Here is a 22239-nt window from a genome sequence, read left to right on the forward strand (position 1 = left end):
TCTTCTTCAGCCACTTAACATCTATCATATTACTTCACAGCTATTGGTTTTCTTGTCTCCCTCACAGTATGAACTCTTCCAGGGCATAGCCCTGGCTGGCTTGGAAAGCTCTATCGTTCCTCAACCCCCTAAGGGCTAGTATTACAGGCGGCACCAGCAGCAGGAGCAGATGAGCATTATCGGCTAGTGTTCTGTGACAATTCTTATCCAGGCTTGGGAGCCACTAGCTTTGCATTATCTGAGACATTTCCGTAAAAAACTTGCATCTTGCTCTTCCCTATACACTCAGCTTTTCTGATTTAAACAGCGCGTAGTGCTTGCGATAAACGCTTCTAATCCCAGCCTCTGGGAGGCGGAGGCAGAATAATCACCAGTTCCAAACTACACTGAGTTATATAGTGAGTTTTATGTCAACCTGCCTACAACGTACCTGTCTAAATAATTTTATATTGTATGCATATAGGAGAGTGGGCACATCCTAAGTGTTCAATTTGCCGATTCCGCCTAAGTAAATTTGTCTATGTATGCAGCTACCACCATACGAAGACCTTCATCTTCATTTGTGGGACCTTCCTCTTCACCAACCCGACAAGTAACCCACCATCAAAATCTATTACTACTCATTTTTAATTGTTTCAGAATGTTCAGTGAGTGAAACCCCATCCTAAACGAGCTCATCTGCCTTCTTCCGCTCTCTCAACGTCATGTTTGTGATTTTTGACTCGTTAAAACTCCTCTGGATTAAATTTGTAACTGAGGACTGAGGACATGGAAGCCCGGAGTTCTGACAGCGTCCCAAACTGCAACGCTTGGACTCGAGGGTGGACACCGAGATGGACTTGGCCGTGATCACACCCGGGTGCCTCCAGGGGCGGGGTGTCTGGGGGGCGTGGCCGAGCCGTGGCATTTCCCCGCCCCCCGACAGTTGGCACGGGGGATGGGACCGGGCAGAGCAAGGCGGGGCTTCCTTTCTGCGTCTGCGGAATAGCCGTTTGACCCCGGAAGTGCTGGCTCTGTGAAAGCTGTCACCGAGAACGGCGGCAGAACGTCGCGGGTGTGGAGCCGGGAAGGTGAGTACGTGCCCGGGCGCACCGGTGGAGCTCCGGAGGAGCCAGGGTCGTCGCGGCAGGGCCAGGCTTACACTGCCCCAGAGGCCGTGAGTGGCCTCCACGAGGGAGGCCTGGAGTTGCGGTTCATTTTAAGGCTTAGCCCCAGAGTGACCTGGACGAACCCCAGTTCCTACCACCTCCTGCCAAAGCGCCAGTTCCCTGCGCGTCCATTCATTCGTTCAGCGTATCTTTGTTGAGCGACTCCCACGTGCCTGATGCAGACCTAGGAGCCAAGGGTACAAACAGCAAAACAGACAAGGCTCTTGCCCTGCTGGAGCCTACAGTCTAGAGGAAGGGGACAGTCAACAAGTAAAGGCATAAAGCAATTAAAGATATGACAGTGAGTAGCAAGGAGAGAGATTACTTCACGGAGAGGATCTGGGAAGTTGTCTAAATAGAACGATGTTGAACCGAGACCAGCAAACTGACGGATGACAGTCAGAGAAACTGAGGCAACAGTAGTCCTCTATACACTCTCTGGCCAAATTACAGTTGTTGATTGTATCAAGCCCCTTCACTCCTCCGCCCGAAAATACTAGCTTTTGGCCTCTGCTACCCTGCCCAGCCTAGGCGGTAGAGTGGTGCACGCCTGTCCTGGTGCTTTTACAACTCAAAGCTTAGTCTTTGCTTTATTTTCTACCCATACTGTAAGTGAAAACTCATGTCCTCTTTGATGCCTCCCTTCTGTAAGTCCTGTAACTCTTTGTCAAATGCTTCATGAACCTTGCATATTTGGCAAACATCATGGCATTGGTTATTATTTGTATGGCAATTGGATCCGTATCTCTCATTCTCGTGAAGACTAAGCTTTGTGACTGGCACCATCTGATCAGTTCTTTGCCCATGTTGGTATTTTTTGAACATCATTGCCCGCTACATAGTAGGGGCTGAAGTACCTGCAGCCAGGTGTGGTGGCACAAACCTGTAATCCCAGTACTCAGGAGGTTGAGACAAAAGAATTGGTTCAAAACCAGCTTAGGCTACAAGAGACCCTGTCTACCCTGTCTCAAAATTTAAAAAATAAAATACAATAAAAAAGAGAAGAGAGAACCAGATGTGATGTTGCATGTGGTGGTGACAGAGGCAGGAGATGGCTGTAGATAGGAGCCAGCTTGTATCACAAGACCTTGTTTTGTAGATATTTTAAAAAGGTTAGGCTATGTCAATACCAAGAAAAACATTTAGAAAAGCACTCAATATCTAGCAAGCATGCTGTAATTATGTCACCAGGGCCAGACATCTGACATGAGGGCCTCATAACAAGTTGAGGCTGATTATATCCTCAACTTATCTGTGAGGGCACAGTGATTTCCTCCTTCTAGCCTTGAAGTTTCCGTGTTTCATGCCATAGGTTTTTGTGTTTGTTTCTTTGTTTGTTTGTTTTACTGGCTGCCTTTTTAATTGACCTCCATTCCATGGTTCAACCAGTACATGTGTTCTTCCTGTGGATAAGTGGTATTATTTAAAACAAAACAAAACAACAACAACAAAACAACACTGGATGGGAGCACAGAAGAGCTGCTCCATTAGTTTGGCTTTGTATCCTGTGTCCACGTATATGTGGCTACAAATGAATACGTGTGGAGCTCAAAGGTCAGCCTCAGGAATTGGAGTTGTTTCTCAGAAGTCATTCACGATTGATTGATTGATTGATTGATTGAGCTAGGGTCTCATTGGCCTAGAGCTTGCCTAGTGGACTATGCTGACTGGTGAAGGAAGCGTTTGCCTTCCACGTTTCCAGTGCTGAGATTACAAGCCGGTACCACCACACCCCACTTTTTTATGTGGTTCTAGGAGTTGAACTCAAATTCTTATGCTTTTGTAGCCTAGACCGCTCTGTGACCATTTTACTTTTGTTTGAGATGAAACCCAGGGGCTTGTATGTGGTAAGCACAAATTCTGTCACTGAGCTCTTCCCAGCTGGCTTTGAAACAGATTTGGCCCCTCTGTGGAAGGGATCTGGTGTTGGCAGGTTCCTAAGGATTTTTTCTTCTTTCTGTTAATTTGTCATGTCCTCCTTTGAAGCCTGGAGGAGCTGTAATGTCCTAATACACTGTATATATGAGGAAAAGTCCATTGCTCCAACCCCTAAAAGACTTAAGATCTAGTGAGAATTATAAGAAGAGTATTCTTGTTGTGATGGATGTAGCTCAGAGGTAGAGCTAGCCTAGCATTCATGATGAGTTCAGTCCTCCTCATAGTTATTCATCAAACCTATGGTGAGGCTGCATGTGCCAGGCCTGTGCTGGTTATAGGAACGTTAGCAAGAAAAAGAGCTGTGGGCACTGTGAAGACGCGAGCTGCTCGGATACAGCTTGAGACCCTGGGTTCTGCACTGTAGAAACAATGAAAAATAATCTAGGCACTCTTAGCCAGGACTTTTGGGTTTTGTTCTCTGTGTAGCCTAGGTGTCCTAGAACTCGCTCTGTGGACTATGATAGCTGGAACTCACAGAGATCCACCTGCCACTGCCCCCTTGTTCTGGGAGTACAGGCATGAGCCACCATGCCTAGCAGGAATTCTTTTTTTGTGGTGGGTAGGAGTTATCTGGAAGATGTTTTCCTTCAGAGCTGAGAACTGTTTTAGGCAAAAATCATCATTTTAGGTCAGCAAATGCATAGCAAGTCTTGAAAGCCCACATTAGGAGCCCGCTGTGGCCAGGGGTTGATGCTGGTGCTGGGATCAGTCCCAGAGGAGGCCCTGCCCCTAGGAGTCTGTGTGTCTGCTCTCTTCTTCCCATCCATATTCCTTTCAGGAGGGTCACGCAGCACAATGCCAGCTCTGCCCCTGGACCAACTCCAGATCACCCACAAAGACCCGAAGACAGGAAAGCTGAGGACTTCAGCAGCGCTGGTGAGCCAATGCCTGATGCTGCTCAGCCTGACAGGGTCAGCCTTGCAGTTTCAGAGGCAAAAAGGAAATTCCTTCCTTTTCTCTTCTAAGAACGACCCAAGGCCATGGCTACTGATCAGTAGTTGAGACACTACTAGGCTTCTGCAAGCCTAGCGTACTGAGGGCAGTTCTGACTTAGTCTGAGCTGAGCTAGAAATGGTTCCACATCCTGGTTTGGTGGTTTACCTTTGTGGGCACTTAAGGTTTCAGGTAGGATCATATATATTTAAATCTCAGCTGCTACTCAGAGTGCTGCAGGGTCACTCGTTTCAGAGGTTGGGCCAGTCTTCTCTCTTATCTGGGACAAGAAGTAAGACATATAGAGACTGACAGGGCCTGTGAGGCCGAAAACTAAGGAGGCTGTGAAGCTGCCAGTTCCCAGCATCAGAAAGAGATTAGAGCTATGGAGAGGTGCCAGCCTGCTAATGAAAGGGACAGGAGTGGGGATTTGAGTCCTTGTACCCACTTGTAGGTTTCCCAAGAATATGAGCTTACTTGCACAAGGTGGGAAGAAGTATTTTTTAGAGGCTTGAGTGAAGTTGTGGGAAATGGGAGCTAAGTATTTTATTTCCTGCATTTGGGTTAGCTTTTATTATGTCCTATTCAGTCTCTGACAATAGAACTTAATGTATACACGGTACCCCGTGTGGGCCAACCCATTCTGAACAAGTCACCCAGATTAACTTTTCTTCTTCCTTTCCTCTCCTCATTTTTAGTTAGCTCTTTGAGAAATTTGTGCACCCCTTCCTCCCTCACCCAACTTTGTGTCCTTTTCTTGTTTTGTTTTGCTTCCTTTTTTTTTTCTTTTTAAATAAGACCACAAATCTACTTTCATGTATTTACTTTTCGTTAGTTTAAATCTGGGAAGGGTACAGCATCACACGGATTCTATGTCCAATGGCCTTCTCATGAAGGTTGCTTCGAAATTTGGCATGAACCATGCCACTGTTTCCATGGGCTGAAGTTTCCCCCAGATCACTAGTTTGGTTTGGTTTGCCTCTAGGAGTCACTGTATTGTTTTGTGCTTTATACACATAAGCACATCTCTTGCCTAAAGAGAATTCTGTTTCATCTCAGGCGTAAACACCTTCAGTTTTAAGAAGAGCTATGCGTTCTCTTTGGTTCCAGAGACCTTGCTTGTAGCCAACAAAAAATGGTCTTGCACTGCTAAAAATGTTTGCTGCTTCGAAGTCTGTTCCCAGCAGGGCTCCATAGACGCCAAGATGGCGGAAAAAGCTTTGTTGTTGTTTTTCAAGTCAGGGTTTCTCAGTGTAGCCTTAGCTGTCCTAGAACTCACTCTGTAGACCAGGCTGGCCTTGAACTCTTTTTAAAAATTACTTATTTTTATTTTATGTACATTGGTGAAGGTGCCAGATTCTTGGAACAGGAGTTACAAACACTTTTGAGCTGCCATGTGAGTGCTGGGAATTGAACTGGGGTCCTCTGAAAGAGCAGCCAGTGCTCTTAACTACTGAGCCATCTCTCTCAGCCCACCTTTTTTTTTTTTTAAGCCTGTCAAGTCCAGTTGGTACTGCCCATATGCTCTTGAATGTGTGGCCTTACTTAAAAGGTGGCCATCCCACCAGCAGCTGCACCCTTCGAAAAAACTGACTCTTTCCTCCTTTCCCTTCCACCCGCTATCAGTTATCAGTAGCTCCATAGCTAGGGCTGGAGCTTCGTGCTCACCTGGCCACGTTATCTCACTTAAGTTGCGTCATAGCTCTATGAGTGGATGTTTTGATTTTTACTATTTTACAGAGTTCAAGGTCACAAAACCAGAAAATCAGAAGAATTAGGATGGTATCTTAGCCGGTCCAGTTCCAGAATGTCCCATACTCTTAACTGTCCTGCTCTAGAGCTGCTTGCTTTCCTATTGATAATTTTACATATGGAGGACTTTGTCAGGAATGCTAGACTGTACTGCTCAGCTGAGTAGCTCTCTCTTAGGTAGCATGCATCACATGTAACATTGTAATGTGTCCAGTGCTTGAAGTGGACTGTGGAATGTGGTTCAGCCTCCCCATGTGATGAGTTCCTTCTGTGTTGTTGAGATGGTACAGTCCCACTGTCACAGCGTGTTCACAGGACAGTGATGGTGGAGACTTGACTGGATGAGTCTGGTTTTCAACCTTAGTCCTTCCCTGTGTGCTGGATGGACACCTGGGTTGCTAGTTGTGAGGTCTGGGAGGGCAGAGGCCTGGTCCCTTTCCTTTACCACAGGCTTCTCAGCGATAAGCACAGTGTTGGATGCTTAGGCCATTCCTTGAAGGACACTAAGAAAATGAGTTCCTGTCAAGGTATATAAAAGCTTCATGGGCAGGAAGTATTTTCATAGTTTGCCAGCGCAGATAAGCCCTAAGTTAGACTTTTTTGAATTTGGGTAGGAGAGACACAACTGGAGCTGCTACTCTCCTGCTCTGAAACAATCTATGGCTTCTAGGAGTTCCTCTTACAAAGCCTAACATTTGAAGTCCTTCAGAGGTAGAGTTTGACTATTCATTCTTTTGTCCAGCTAATGAATATGTAAAGTGTCCTCTCAGTGCCAAGCACTGTTGAAGTATCATTGAAAGACACATTACCATATCTCCTATACAAACCATAACCTATGGTCAAGACAGTGAACATTTTCACCTTCCCTAAAAATCCCCTGTACTCTAAGATCCATTTCCTTCTTCTCTCCCTGTACCCAACAGCAACTGATCCAAAAGTGACCTTAGCAAGTGCCATAGTCAGATAGCATGTGCTGGGCAGAGCTGGGAAAACCCCTAGTCTAGCCTAAGGGAGAATTAGGGAGGTTTCTAGGAGCCAGTACAGTCAGAGGGACCAGCAGTGAGATCAGGTAGCACACGTGTGCCGTGGGGCAGAGTTGGGCTGCATCGTAGGCTCTGCTCCAAATTCTGCCTCAGCTGCCTGCTCAAGGCCTCCAGGAAAGTTCCTGGACCTTACTGAATCTTCGTTTTCTCCTCTGCCAGGCAGGCTGTCTCCCTTTTAGGTAACTGAGGATGAGAAAAATAAATAGGGAGTTTGACATGTTTGCTCCACAGCTGGAGTAGGACTGGTACTCAATAAGTGCTACGTTTGTTGTCATCATTTTGCCCCCCTTTAAGTCCATTTTTCAGTGCCCAGTTCTGTCTGTGCACTTTGTATGACTTTTTGGGCCTCTGTATGAATATCTTCAGTCGGATGTTGGTGGTGCACACCTTTAATTCCAGCCCTTGGGATGCAGAGCCAGGTGGATCTCTATGAGTTCAAAGCTAGCCTGGTCTATAGAGCAAGTTCCAGGACAGCCTGAGAAACCCTGTCTTGGGGAGTGGAGGAATGATTTCTTCCATCAATTGTGGTGCCACCTTCAATCGAGACAGATAGATCTCTTATTAAGTCTGAGGCCAGCCTAGTCTACATAGCAAGTCCCAGACCAGCCAGGGATATATAGTAAGAATGTGAGAAAAAAAGAGGGAAGGGAGGGACGGAGGACAAGCTAACTTTCTTCCACCTAAAAATCCTTTCCTCCTCCTCGGCTCAGTTTAGATACTGCCTCACCTGAGAAGCATCCCTTGTCCAAAGACTGCGAATTCCCTCCTGTGTTCCTATGACTCTTCAGGCCTGAGTTGTCACTTCATCTGCTTAGGGCTGCCTTAGTGGCTTAGATGTGCATCTGTCCCTGAGGACTGTGAACCTTGTGACTGACCTAGAGAGAACTTGAGACTCTTGGCAGCACTGGGTGCTTTCATTCATGGGCCCCCACACCTGGCACACCAGGGGCCTATAAAGAGTTGGAGGAAGGGAGTTTGGAAGGCGAGGAGATAAGCTCTCTTTTTCAACAGATCAGTGCCTGGAATGCTGCCACTGTATAAAGGGGAGAGGGTCCCCCAGACCCCTATGCTAAATGACTGCAGTGAATTCTTAGGGAACCTGTATACTCCACAGGGTTCTTAAGGAGACTGATTGGTCTGGTTGTCTTGATTGTTCTAGAGTGGGCTCTGCAAGTGGAAGGCTGTGGTTGATAACAGCTGAGGCAGTGCCTGACCTTCCTCCTATTACAACTTCCCCCTGAGAAAGCCACTCTCATGTAGACAGGGTGAAAACTGAGCCTGTCCTCTCTTCATTATGGTGAACAAAGTAGGGTTTGTTCATGGCATGGTCAGGGCTGGAAAAGAGAACTTGTGACTCTAAGCTGAGATCTGCAGCTACTCAGAATCTTAAAACAAAATTAGTTGAGGTTTTTTTTTTTCTGGTTATAAAGGGAAAATAATGGTATATAGAATATGATGCTATTTGTATCAGAAAGGAAAAAGAGACCCAAACATTTGCTATGCTTATGACTGTATTCTCATGTAATACCTAGAGAGGTCACTAGAATGGCATACGATCAGTGGTTTCCCCTGGGAGGTCATGGAGATTGGGGATATGCTCCCCCCATCCTTTTCCTCCTTCTTACCTTTTCCCCTTTCTCCTTCTCTTTTTCTCTCCCTCCCCACTTTCCATGCTGGGGATTGAACCCAGGGCCTCATATACATTGAGCAAACATTCTGCGCCTGAGCTATATACCCTTGGCCCACATAGTGTTTGAAAAGATGCTTACGTGTTATTGGATAATTAAATAATTTTAAAAGTACATGTTCATTGTTTAAAAATGGGAAAATAAGGGGCTAGAGAGATGGCTCAGATGTTTAAAACACTGGCTGTTCTTCCAGAGGTCCTGAGTTCAATTCCCAGCAACCGCATGGTGGCTTAGAACTGTCTATAATAAGATCTGGCATCCTCTTCTGGTGCTCAGGCACACATGCTCAGACAGAATGATATATAAATAATAAATAAATCTTAAAAAATAACAAGAAATAAGGTCAAACGTGGGGGGGCATACCTCTAATCCCAGCACTTGGGAGGCAGAAGCAGGCAGATCTCTGAGTTTGATGTCAGCTGCTCTATAAAGTGAGCCCTTGTCTCAAGAAAAAAAAAATACTGGAAAAAAAAAAAAAGAAAAATATAATGAAGCTATAATTCCCTAACCCCAAGATAACCAGTATGTTTTGGGAATTGTCTCTTACTTATTTTTAAAAATCTATACCAATATGTGACTACATAGACGTTAAAAAAAAATTACAAGCCTGGTTATATTAGAGTTTAGTGTCCTTTCTCTTCCCTTCACCTGTCTCCTCGCCACTAAAAATGCTCTAAAAAGCATGGTTTTTAACAGCTCTCTTGTATCCCCGGGTATTAGATACACGGGGTTCTTTACACTCACACGCTCCTTGGAGGGCCTGTGGTTGGAACAGCCAAGTACTGTCATATCTGTGGGTTGGCAGATGGGCTCTCGCTGACTAACCTCTGCCGTGTTAACACGTGGTCTTTTGATCCGTAGCACCCTGAGCAGAAGGCAGACCGGTATTTTGTGTTATACAAACCGCCCCCTAAAGACAACATTCCCGCCCTAGTGGAGGAGTACCTGGAATGTGCCACCTTCGTAGCCAATGACCTCGACTGGCTCCTGGCCTTGCCTCACGATAAATTCTGGTGCCAGGTAACATCCCATCAAATTAACACTAAGACAAAGCATATGACATCTCCTTGGTTGGTTGCTGTTGTTTTTCTCTTCCCTAGGAATTGCTTTTTTGTCTACTTTCCTTGGATCCTTAACAGCAAATTGTGGTTTGGACTGCTGTCTCTTATTGCAACCTTCCTGATGTTTACACACTGAGTGTCACTTTAAGAAACTTTAGGCGGCCCTGAGCTCATTTATACCTCCTTGGGCCCTTGGGGTTGGAGCGTTTGCAGTAAGCCGGGCTGAGGGGCCGTGAGCGCTGTGTAGTCTTCAGCCTCAGGAATCAATCCCTGCTCTCCCCTCTCTCCTGGTTTAGGTTATTTTTGATGAGAACCTGCAGAAGTGCCTGGACTCCTACCTGCGCTATGTACCCCGAAAGTTTGACGAGTGGGTGGCCCCGACCCCTGAGGTGGCCGACATGCAGAAGCACCTACACCGAAGCGTTTTCCTCACCTTCCTTCGAATGTCCACCCACAAGGAATCCAAAGTAAGCCTCTGACCCTGTGATGAGTCTCCGGTTGACACCCAACCCCTCTGTGCCAGACTCTACCCCTGGGAAAAAAGGCTCTGAAAGTGTCAGGTTTCCTCTTTGTCTCCCTCTTTATTCTTGTCTTTTGGGGGAAAAAAAATCTGTGCCACTTACTTCCCTTATCCTCTAATCCACCTGCCTGTCTACAGTACACCCAGTGTTTTCATCAGCAGGAACCCCAGGGTCCTTCTCACAGTTGACGTGAGACTGTGACTTTGCTCATGTGGCAGAGACTAATGACAGTGGTTCTGAATTGAAGAACTCATGTGAACTTTTGAAAATATTTAATTTAATTTTAATTAATTTATATATGTGTATATATTTCCATGTATGTTTTTACACATTTGTGTGGGTGCCAAAGAAGCCAAAAGAAGAGGTCAGACCTCAGGAGCTGTAGTTACAGGTAGCTGTGAGCCCCCCATGATGGGTGGCTCACCTAGCCATCTCTCTAGCCCCTCATGTATGCACTTAAAAAAATCATTACTGAGCTGGGGGTTTGGGAGTTTGGCTTAGTGGTAGAGCCTGGCATGAAAGAAGGTTCATCTTCAAAAAATCATTAATGCTGTCTTAAATAATTCCGTGTTACAGAAATACTAGAAAGATCGTGAGTACCACTCACAAAATGCCCTGGCTTAAGATTACTGCCATTTTAATATTTCTTTGTGTCTGCACATGTATGTGTAAGTGCGCCTGTCGGAGGACAACTTGCATATGTTGGTTCTGTACTTCTACCGTGTGGCTCCTGGGCATCAAACTCAGGTCATCAGACGTTGCTGCAAGTGCCCTCAGCCACTGAGCCACCTTGTCAGTATGTCTGTTATCCCATTGGATAGCACTGCTGTTAATGTACACGTTCCTTCAGGGACTTTTTGTTCTTTGAGTGTGTGTGCACATGCGTGCCACCACACGTGTAGAGGTCACAGTACAACTTGTGAGACTGGTTTCTACTTCTGCCTTTAGGTCCTGGGGTTTGAACTCAGGCCATCAGACTTGTTGGCAAGTATCTTTACATACTGAGCCATCTCACCACCCTTCAAGGTCACTGCTGTTATTGTGCATATTCCTTCATGGAATCTAAAAAAAATTCTTTTAAGATTTGTTTTGTGAGACATATTGACACACACCTTTAATCCCAGTAACTCAGGAAGCAGAGGCAGATGAATTTCTGTGAGTTCAAGTCCTGTCTGGTCTACTTAGTGAGACTCAATCTAAAAAAATATATATATATATATTATTTTTAATTGTATATGTGTCTATGTGTTGGTGTGTCCAGGTGCCTATGGAGTCTGAGATACCAGATTTCATCGGAGTTGTAGGTGGTTGTAAGCTGCAACCACCTGTATGGGTACTAGGGTACTAGGAACTGAACTCAGGTTCTCTGGAAAAGCAGTGTATGCTTTTAACTGCTGGGCCATCTCTCCAGCCCCAGCATTTTTTTTTTTAAAGATTTGTTTAATTTTTACTTATTTATGTGTATGACTGTATGTATATATGCTCATGTCTGCCAGTAACCAGGAAGGTCATAAGAGGATATTGGATCCCTTGGAGCTGGAGTTACAGGCAGCTGTGAGCAGTGTGGGTGCTGGGAACTAAATTCCAGTCCTCTGCAAGAGCAGAAAGTACTTCTAAACACTGAGCCATTTCTCTGGCCCCTCCCTCAGGAAAGTTTTGTATGGCAGGGAACAGAGAATTTTAAATATTGGATCTTGAGGGGGAGAGGGAGCAGCTGGAGAGATGGCTCAGAGGGTAAGAGCACTGCTTGCTCTTCCAGAGGTCCTGAGTTCAATTCCCAGCAACCACATGGTGGCTCACAACCATCTATAATGAGATCTGGTGCCCTCTTCTGGCATTCAGGTGTACATGGAGGCAGAACATTATATACATAATAAATAAATCTTTAAAAAGGGGGATCTTGGGAATTGGATCTTGGGAATGAGGTGTAGTTTGGTAGTACAGTACTTACTTAATATGCACAGGCCCCTGTCACCACAGTAAAAAAGAGTCTTGTTTTATTAGCTTCTTTGTTTGGAGAGAGGATCTCCCCATGTAGGCCAGACTGACCTCCAACTCACCATTGTCCTGACTCAGCATAGATAGATAGATAGATAGATAGATAGATAGATAGATAGATAGATAGATGGATGGATGGATAGATGGTTTTTAATATGTATGTACACCGTGTGAGTATGAGACCTTGGATGTCAAAGGAGGGGGCATCAGATCCATTGGAGCTGGAGTTAGAGGTGGTTGTAAGCTGTCATATGGGTGCTGAAAACTTGAAAACTGAACCTGGGTCCTCTGCGAGAGCAGTAAATGCTTTCCTCTGAGCCATTTCCAGCCCCTCTGATTACTGATTTTTATAGGCATTCACCAACAAACTCAGTGGATCTTAATTTTTAAACATTTCCATTATAATTAAATCTCAAATATATGCATATACTTGAGTTTTATGTGGCTGGGCACAGTGGCACATGCCTATAATCCCAGCACTCAAGGAGGCAGAGGCAGGTGGATCTCTGTGAGTTAGAGGCCAGTCTGGTCTACAAAGGGAATCTAGGATAGCCAAGGCTATACAGAGAAAACCCTGTCTCAAAAAAACTAAAAAGAAAAAAAAGAGTTTCATGTACACAGAACAGCGAATCTCATGTCCCCCTCACACTACTTCTATACTTAACCAATAGTTTGTCAATCTTGTTTAATCTGGGTTCTCTTATCTGATTAAAGTGTTTTGATGTAAGCCCAGACACTGTGCTGAGTTAGCCCTAACTACGGAAGAGCAAGCCCCCAGCTGACTCTTTCGTGGTGTGTTTCTGTTTGCATGAAAATGCAGAATCACAGTAATCCTGAGTCTTTTCACTGAAGCTCAGACATATGTACAGCATGGGTATGCTACCCTTGATTAGCCTGTCCCAGCTGGTGAGCATTAAGGTGGTTCCTCATGAGACTGCTATTGTAATGTCTCCACTCAGCCTCCATCCTCTTTTCTCTTTAGGATCACTTCATTTCTCCATCTGCATTTGGAGAGATCCTCTACAATAACTTCCTCTTTGACATCCCAAAGATCCTGGACCTCTGTGTGCTCTTTGGAAAAGGCAACTCACCACTGCTCCAGAAAATGATAGGTAAGTAGGACATAGGACCCCAGGGGAACACAGGGGTGACCCCATATGCCAAACCAGAGGCCATAAATGTCTGTGCTTGGATAGCACAGGAGTATTAGGGGCAAGTGTTAGGGGAACATGAGATTCACTGTTCTGTGTACATGAAACTCTTTTTTTTTTCTTTTTAGTTTTTTAGTTTTTTTGAGACAGGGTTTTCTCTGTGTAGCTTTGGCTATCCTTTATAGACCAGACTGGCCTCTAACTCACAGATGTAATACATATATAACACAAACATACATTCATATATACAGATGTACTACATACACACATATGTATACACAGATATAATACATACATACATAATACACACATGTATATGTCAACTCTGAAATAAAAGACTAGGGAGTCAAGACAAAACCAAAACTGTGCCGGGCAGTGCTTCAAGAATCTGCAAGTCTTGCAGCACTCAGGAGGTTGAGGCAAGAGGGTTGTGCATTTGAAGCCAACTTGGGCTACATAGTCCATGCCACAGTGGACTATTAAATTGGGACCTTGTCTCAAAACAACAAAATATCTGGAGGTATTAGTGTTAGGATAGGTGTCAGTCAGTGGCAGGAATGAGATGGTTTTGTTTGTTTTGTTTTTTTCGAAACAGGGATTTCTCTGTATAGCCTTGGCTGTCCTGGACTCACTTTGTAGACCAGGCTGGCCTTGGACTCACAGAGATCCACTTGTGCCTGCCTCCCCTAGTGCTGGGATTACAGGTATGTGTCACCACACTGGGCTAGGAATGAGAATTTTGCTTTGGCAATGAAAGTCAGATTGCAGTGACATTAGCCTTTATCGGGATGTGGCCTGGGCTCTTGTCATGACATGCACATCTTATTTGTTATCTCTACTAGATGCTGGGATTAATGCTGTAATTGTCCCCATTTACAGATGAAATGACTTAGGTTGAACTGTAAGGGACTTGATGATAAGCCTGTAGGAGTCAAGTGGCCAAGCTGGAACTTGTTACAAATAATTGACCCTGGAGCTCTTGTCCTCTCTGCTCCCTACGTCAGGGATAATGGGGCTGCCTCCAAAGCAGCAGATAGTCAACATTACTGAGAGCAGATGGGACCATAGTCTGGAGGCTCTGCGGCTATGGAAATGGAAACACTGAATTGGCTTCCCTAGGACAGAAGTGGGCTGGAAGGTTTGCTCCGCAATGGAAGTGGTGGGGCTGCTGCAGAGGGTGTGCCTCAGCTGATTCCTGCTTTTACTGGAGTTCATAGTATCCTGTCTGGAACAGGGCTGCGTTTATTTGAGCACTCCTGCCAGCCATCCTCATCCTCAGACCGTAAGGCTCAGTTTCTAACTATCTGACTGTAAAATTGGGTAGCACTTTCTGAAGGGAGAGGCTCATGAGTTCAAGTCTGGCCTAGACTACATAACAAATCCTGGCTTAAAACAAAACAAAAAAAGCCAGACAGACAACTATCCCTTGGAATAGTCCTCTCTTTCCCTCCCTTTTTTTCTCTCCTAACAGAATTTGTGTGCATATATGTGTGTACATATACATATACATATACATGTGTATGTATAAAGTTATAAACTATACATAACTTTAAGTATCTAAAACAAATTCAAATCGCTTATATATATAAAGCTACATATGAAATTCTAAATTCTATATAAATATAGATCTGTTTTTTGGGAGATTCGTCTAGCTTTGTTTGTCCTGGAATTCACTCTGTAAACCTGGCTTACCACAGCTAAGCTAAGCAAGAAAACAAGAACTCTTTTGAGACAAGGTTTCTCTGTGTAACCTTGGCTGTCTTGAAACCCACTTTGTAGGCCAGGCTGGCCTCAAACTTACAGAGATCTGCCTGCCTGCCTCTGCCTCCTGAGAGTGCTGGGATTAATGGCATGCACCACTGCGCCCAGGTAAGGCAAGTACTTTTAACAGAGCTACATCCACAGCCTACACATAAAGAATAAAGAAGCAGAAGAACCATTAGTAGACATTTATCTAAACGTCTATATTTATTATTTACTTTGGGTCATTTCTCTGTATATATTTTCTATATATTAGATCATAATATATGTGAAATTTTATACCTGTCATTTTCTTTCTTTTTTTTTTTTTGTCATTTTCATTAAAACACTCTGGTTTCTTGTTTGAGTCTAATTATTGCCTGAGTATGGGTTAATCTTAGTTATTTTCCAAGAGGGACATACTTCATAAATTCACTATAGAACTAGAGGATGGATGAGGAAGTCACAGAAAGCATAGTAAGTTAGGGAAACAGTTATGTCACCAGTTTGATTAGAGTGGAAGATTTCAAGAGAGCAGCAGCAGCAGGAGCCAGGGAAAGGCTCCATTCAGCTCTCTGAAGAGTAGTATTGCCCAATGGTGAAAATGATAGGCCCTCCATTTAATTCCCCATCCAGCTCTCTCACATTCAAGGTCAGGAGCCTTATCAATGTAGCTATCCAAGCCTTCTATACCCAGCTCTCTTGTTGGGTATATTAGCTTTACCAAGACAGTGAGCCTCTCTAAGCCTCAATTTTTAGAGAGGAAAGGCTGGTGGTCTGCCTTGTTTGTATGGCTGTGGAAGTAAATAGGAAAAAGTAAGCAACATACATAACACTGGGCCTGGCAAGACATAGGCACTTTGCAAGTGTGAGCTCTTACTGTGATGAGGCTGTGGAGGCTCAGCTTAGAGCGGGGTGATGAACCATCTGGTGGCAAGGCTAATCTATTAAGGCAGCATGCATATAGGGAGAAACAGTAGACAGTCATTATGGGAGTAAAGGCCAGTACCTGGTTAGCTACTGGAACAGAAAAGGACATTGCAGAGCAGAGCCTAGAGAAATAGTAACAGTTCTGGAAGAAACAGGGAGAGAGAGAATAGTGCAGAAATAGGGCTTCAGGACTTGATGTTGTGCATTGTGAGTTAGAAGCAAGGACACCTTTGAGTGTGGTGGTACAAGATTGCTGTGAGGAGTTGCTGGGAGATGAAGTATTAAGGACAGATCAAGGATGCTTCGTCTGCTGCCCTGGGCTTTACTCATTTGGCCCACTGGCTCCTTTAAGAATCAGATAAAAGATGGAGTACATATATTTTGAGAGTTGATTCTTTTTTGTTTGAATTTTTTAATTACATTTCAAAATTTTATTTTGCGTGAGAGTAGGTTCTATCCTTCCACTAAGTGCATCCTGGAGATTAAACTTAAACTAAGGTCAGTAAGCACGGGGAAAGACGCATTAGCTGCTGAGCTAAATGTGGGCTGTCTTAGTTAGGTTTTTATTGCTGAGATAAACACCATGACCAAAGGTAATGTGGAGAGGCGAGAATTAATTCAGCTTACTGTTCCATACCACATTGCATCTATGGAAGAAGTCAAGGTCGGAGCTGAAGCAGAAGCCAGAAAGGAGTGCTGCTTCCTGGCTTGCTCAGCCTGCTTTCTTATACCATCTAGGACCACCTTTCTAGGAGTTGTACCACCGACAATTACCTGGACCCTCCTACATCAATCATCTATCAGGAAAATGTCCCATGGGATTGCCTACAAACCGGCCAGTCTGGTGGTGGAATTTTCTCAGATTACTCTAGTGTGTGTCTAGTTATCATAAAACTAGCCAGCATACCATGCCTCTTTTTTTTTTTTTTTCCTTCTTACTAATGATATGAAGCCCAGTCTGGAACTTCTAACCTCTGCCTCTGCAGATTACAGATGTGGGCCACCATTCCTGGCTTTTCTTTTGTTTCGATGGGGTTTTGTTTTGTTTTGTTTTGTTTTGTTTTGTTTTGTTTTGTTTTGTTTTGGGACAAGGTCTTACTATGTGGCCCAGATGAGCCTAGATGTTGTTCCCATAGCCCAGGCTGGCCTTGAAGAGAGGCTCCTCCTGCCTCTGCTTCCCAAATGCTTGGGTTTTAGGTGTGCGCCGCTGTGCCTAGCTCCATGTCCTTTTAGACTGCTCACAGACCACCAGGTCAAGGATTCTGAACTGACTCCTTAGGGAGAAAAGAATCTCAGTTTTGGCGCCTAGAAGGTGGTTGATCCGAAAAGGCTGCAGACCAGGTGCCTGGAGCCTGTGCGTGATTGGCAGCAGATATAGAGGAGCCTACAGCGAAGCTCCTCGTTCTTTCTCTCAGAGCAGCCCTCTCTTCACTCCTTAAGAAGAAAGCACCAGGGCAGCCTCCACTCTCAATACCATGAAGACTGTTGCGCACAGCAGTTTCTTATAGAAGACTGCCCTGGAACACCGGCACAGCCCCTACTCTCTCCTTGTTAATAAGCTGGCAAGGTAGCATTGGCTCTCCGCAATCAGCTTCCGAAAGCAGGGCTCAGCAGTCAGGAGAAAATGAGGCCGTGGGTTCTTCATAGGTTGGCCACCTGTGTGGCAGTGTCTCCTGTTCACCCTGGGCTCTCCGGGAAGAAGGCACCACTGCTTGTTCCCTACCTCTGTACTATTTCTTAAGAGAAATTGGTTTGCTTTAAGATAACAATTGTTTTTCAGCTTTTTGCTTGTTTGTTTGTTTGGTTGGTTGGTTTTGTTTTTTGAGACAGGATTTTTCTGTGTAGCCTTGGCTGCCCTGGACTTGCTTTGTAGGCCAGGCTGGCCTCTAACTCACAACAATCTGACTGCCTCTGCCTTACTGAGTGCTGGGATTAAAGGCATGTACCAACACCACCCAGCTCGTTTTTCAACTTGTATTTAATTTTTATATGTGTATGGGTGCTTTGCCTGCATGTATGTGTGCATATGTGCATGCAGTGCCTGCAGAGGCCAGAAGACGCCATTCCCTGCCACTTGAGTTACAAGTGGTTGTTAGACACCATATGGGTCCTGAGACTCTAACCTGGGTTCTCCGGAAGAGCAAAAAGTTCTGTTAACTAATGAACCATCTCTCCAGCCCCAAGGTGTAGTTTATTTTATATGTTTAGGTATTTTGCTACACAAACATACATACATATACATTACTGTGTGTGTGTGTGTGTGATGCCCATGGAGGCCAGAAGAGGGCATCAGGTCTCTTGGAACTGGAGCTACAGATGAGTGTGAGCCACCATGTAGGTCCTGGGAACTGAACCTGAACCCTCTGTAAGAGCGGCAAGTGCTCTTCACTGCTGATCATCTCTCTGGCCCTGTGTTGTTTGGTTTTGTTTGTGTGAGTTTTGGGTTTTTGTTGTTGTAATTGTTTTGCTTTGTTTTTTATCAAAAGCAAGGGAGAGCTTGATTGTCATTAGAATCAGATAAAGAAGAGGAAAAGAGACTCTGAGACCCCAAGGATAAATTGTGAATTTGAGTTATCTTTTTGGGTGTGATTGTGTAAGCCTTTAATCCTAGCACTTGGAAGGCACAGGCAGGTGGACCTCTGTGAGTTCAAGACCAGCCTGGTCTACAAAGCTGGTCTACAAAGTTCCAGGATAGCCAAAGCTACAAAAAGAAACCCTGTCTTGAAAAACCAAAGGGGGGAAAAAAGAAGTTTGAGTTATCTTGATGCTTGCAAACAAACAAACAAACAAACAAACAAAAACTTTTTCTGGCAGGCAGTGAGGGAATGTCTACCCCATTCTGGATGGTCAGGATGGCAAGAGGGATATATCATGTCCCTGGGAGTGCCTATGTCAGAATCCCGGTGGAGAGGAAGTGACACAGATCTAATGGTGGATTGAGCTCTGGGAGGTCATTTCAGGCAGAAAAAAGGAGATAGGGCTGTTATGTGAGGTTAAGGATAGCTCTAATTAGATTCCTCTAAGGGCTGTAAGGCCGGGAGTGAAAACAGCGTGGTCTAGGGTGCCAGCCAGGGCTAGATTTCTCAGGGCCTTTTCTATAACAGTCAGGAGGTCAGACTTGCCCTGGAGGATCAGGACAAGAGGAACAAGGAGAGGCAAAGGTTGAGGGAGGGGCTGGCTCAGGCATTCCCTGCCCCTGTGGAGGAGGAGGATGTAGATGGTCCAGGCGCACCTTCATAGATTACAGACAGGGTCAGTACCTATGGGTACTGAGGAGCACTGAGCTAAGGAGGCTGGGCTAGAAAAACTCAGCTTTTTGGGATCAAGGAGTAAATGGCATCCAGGACTCCACTGATGAAAAGCCCAGCCACTTGTTTGCTCATCAGCCTCACCGGGCACTTGATTGCTTTATGTTTACACATCCTGGAATTGGACCAGGGGTGCAGGGTTATCAGTGTTGAATGCTCTGGCCCTCAAACATACTGTGGGAGAGACAGAGAGGCAGAAAGGAAGACTCCTTTCTCTCAGATGGTTTCTTTGTCCTACTTTTGCCCTTTGCCCTTCTCAAACAGGACTAAAATCTAAGAATTGTCTGGCCACCCTTAGAGTCAGACAGCCTTAAAGCTGCCACCAGTCTGAGAGGCAAAAATTGTAGTGAGATGAGGCATCTCAGACTCTTAAAGGCATTGGCATTTCTCATTGTCATGTCCCTCAGCTATGATTCTTTCCCTGGTCTTTACCATTTGGACAGAGAAACCCTGGGTTCTGTCGCAGCTACCATATGATATGCTCTAAGCAGGCACATGCAGCAGCAGGTAGAGACTTGTAAACATTGGAGATGGGCTTCAACTGAAGAACTACGGATGTGAGCCAAGTCCATCTCTGAGCATCGCTCCTGCTTCCTGTTTGCTGGAGGGTAGATAGAGATGGTAGTGTGTTCAAAAGCAAAGATTTCTCCCTGCCATCTCCTCACATCTTTTTAGGTGTGAATTATGAGTAGGCAAGAATTATGAGTAGGTTTATTGAATAAAAGAATCATAGTTCCTACCTAATTTCTCCACATGGCACAACTCACAGTTCCACAGCTAGCGCTGGCATAGGAGGCATAGTGCCCAAGTTTGGTCACTCCCTGAGGACATCAGGACTAGCTGGTTTGACAGGGTTCCTCTGCTTTACATAATTCAGAGGTACTTAAAAAGTTTAATTGTACTAAGTAACTTCCTTTCTCAGCCATGGAGGTTTCTCAGTGAGGACAAAGCTCAGTACCAGCTAGGACTGAGACCAAGACCCATTCTAGATCCTCCCCACAGGCAGGCTAAGGGAGAAAGGTTACAGAGCATGCTCTAAACCAGTTTTAATATGTCCTCTTCATCCCTCCTGACCTCTCCCCACTTCTTCCCTTTCTCTTCTCTTTTTAGGAAACATATTTACCCAGCAGCCAAGTTACTATAACGACCTGGATGAAACCATTCCCACCATACTTCAGGTACTGTCTCTTAGCCTTGCAGGGGAGAGCAAGCTGGATATGGGGAGACAAGTCTTTGGAATTTTCTTGAGGAACCTGGGAGGAATGTTTGCTTTCCAGTCCTTTTCCAAACTCATCTTGAAGTGGTAGAGCATTTACGTAACACATGCATGGCCCTGGATTCTCTCCTCAGCATGGTGTGTGTGTGTGGCAGAGGGGTGGGGGGGGACACGACACTCATTTCCCAGATCATATCTGTCCTACCCTTGGCTGTGTGCCATTTTTGGTTTCTCTGTGTAATGGATTCCTGACTGTCCTTTGTAGACCAGGATAGCCTTGAACTCAGAGAGATCTGCCTGTCTTCACCTCCTTGGCTGCATGCCTTTTTTTTATATATATAATTTTTTATATTAATTACAGTTTATTTACTTTGTGTCCCAGCTCTAGCCCGTTCATCCTTCCCTCCCAATTCCATCCTCCCTCCCAGCTGCATGCTTTTTAATTCACTCTCTGCCCTTCTTGAACAAGACTGAAATCTAAAGAGTATCTGGTATTCACACAAAGGGATTTGATTTGCAGTCTGTGCCATTTTCCAGTAGTCGTGTGCCTCCACGTATCTCCCATCAGAGACCTGCATTTCTCAGATAGGAACTGTGAAGGTTTATAAAATATTTCATGAAAGAATTATGTGTATTGTAGAAAATGAGGAATGTTAAAAAAACTGAAAGGAACTGGGAATGGTGGCTCATGCTTGTAATCCTAGCCCTTGTGGGGCTGAGGCAGGAGATTGTCTTAGTTCCAGGCCAGCATAGTAAGACCCTGGCTCAAAAAACCAAAAATAAAATTCTGGTTGTTTTTTTTTTTGTTGTTGTTGTTGTTGTTATGTTTTCAGTGAGTGTGTCTCTGTTTTGTTTTGCTTCGTTTGGGTTTTTTGTTACTGTTGTTGGGTTTTTTGGGGTTTTATTACTTTTTTTGTTTGCTTTTTCAAGATAGGGTTTCTCAGTGGGGCCATGGCTATCCTAGAACCTGGACCTCACTTTGTAGACCAAGCTTCCCTCGAACTCACAGAGATCTGCCTGCCTCTGCTTCCCAAGTGCTGGGATTACAGGTGTGTGCCACCATGCCTGGCTTCAAAAATAAAATTTTGATTACAAAAATCAAGATAATATGCCTTGGGAAGATGGCTTAGTAGGTAAGGGTGCCTGCCCCCTAGCCTCAGGACCTGATTTTGATCCCCAGGACCCACAGAGTGGAAGGAGATAATGGGCTCCTACAAGTTGTCCCCTGACTTTCACACACATGCCTACACACACGCAAACACGGACACACACACGCGCACGCGCGCACACACACACACACACACACACACAAATAGAAAGGAAGGAAGAAAGGTAGGTGGAAAGACAACACTACCAATTCTGTCTTGCTTGATTTTTATGACAGATTTTGTTTTTAGTTCTGTTACTTTGTCCTTTGTTTACAAAGCTCAATAATCACTGAGAGTGATGGCACATGTCTATAATTTCTGCACTTGGGAAATAGAGAAGGGAAGATAAGGAGTTCAGGGCTGTCATCTTTGCATAGTGAAATCAGAGACATCTTGACCTACCTGAGACCCTATTCAAAACAACAAACAAACAAAAATAATATTTACACACATCCAGACATACATCTACACACATACATATATAAATTATCCTATAAATAGTCATCTACAAAGGAATCTAAATATTGCTGAAGGTGTTTCTCAGATACTATATATTTGCTGAGTCTGTCTAGTCAAGTCATAGATGCAAGATTCTTGGGGGTTATATTTCATATGCATGCTACATGTGTGGTTACTAACGATGAAACTCAGAGTTTGTTTTTGA

General features: G+C 44.7%; 1 protein-coding gene across 4 annotated transcripts in view; it reads left to right on the forward strand.

The window, feature by feature from the left end:
- The first annotated feature begins 935 nt into the window (after nt 1–935).
- Nucleotides 936–22239, forward strand: part of Ascc2 (activating signal cointegrator 1 complex subunit 2) — a 43482-nt gene continuing 22178 nt past the window's right edge. Inside the window, exons 1-6 of one of the 4 annotated variants that reach the window (XM_021632728.2) lie at nt 964–1070; nt 3865–3962; nt 9364–9522; nt 9860–10030; nt 13065–13194; nt 20322–20389. In XM_021632728.2, coding sequence (XP_021488403.1) covers nt 3882–3962; nt 9364–9522; nt 9860–10030; nt 13065–13194; nt 20322–20389 — 609 coding nt within the window. In that variant the 5' untranslated portion in view covers nt 964–1070; nt 3865–3881. Of the gene's footprint in view, nt 1071–3864; nt 3963–9363; nt 9523–9859; nt 10031–13064; nt 13195–20321; nt 20390–22239 lie in introns of all 4 variants that reach the window. The other 3 variants (XM_060365575.1, XM_060365574.1, XM_060365576.1) reach the window with 3 other exon arrangements.

The sequence above is a fragment of the Meriones unguiculatus genome, chromosome 12, assembly GCF_030254825.1.
Source record: "Meriones unguiculatus strain TT.TT164.6M chromosome 12, Bangor_MerUng_6.1, whole genome shotgun sequence".
Classification (NCBI taxonomy): Eukaryota; Metazoa; Chordata; class Mammalia; order Rodentia; family Muridae; genus Meriones; species Meriones unguiculatus.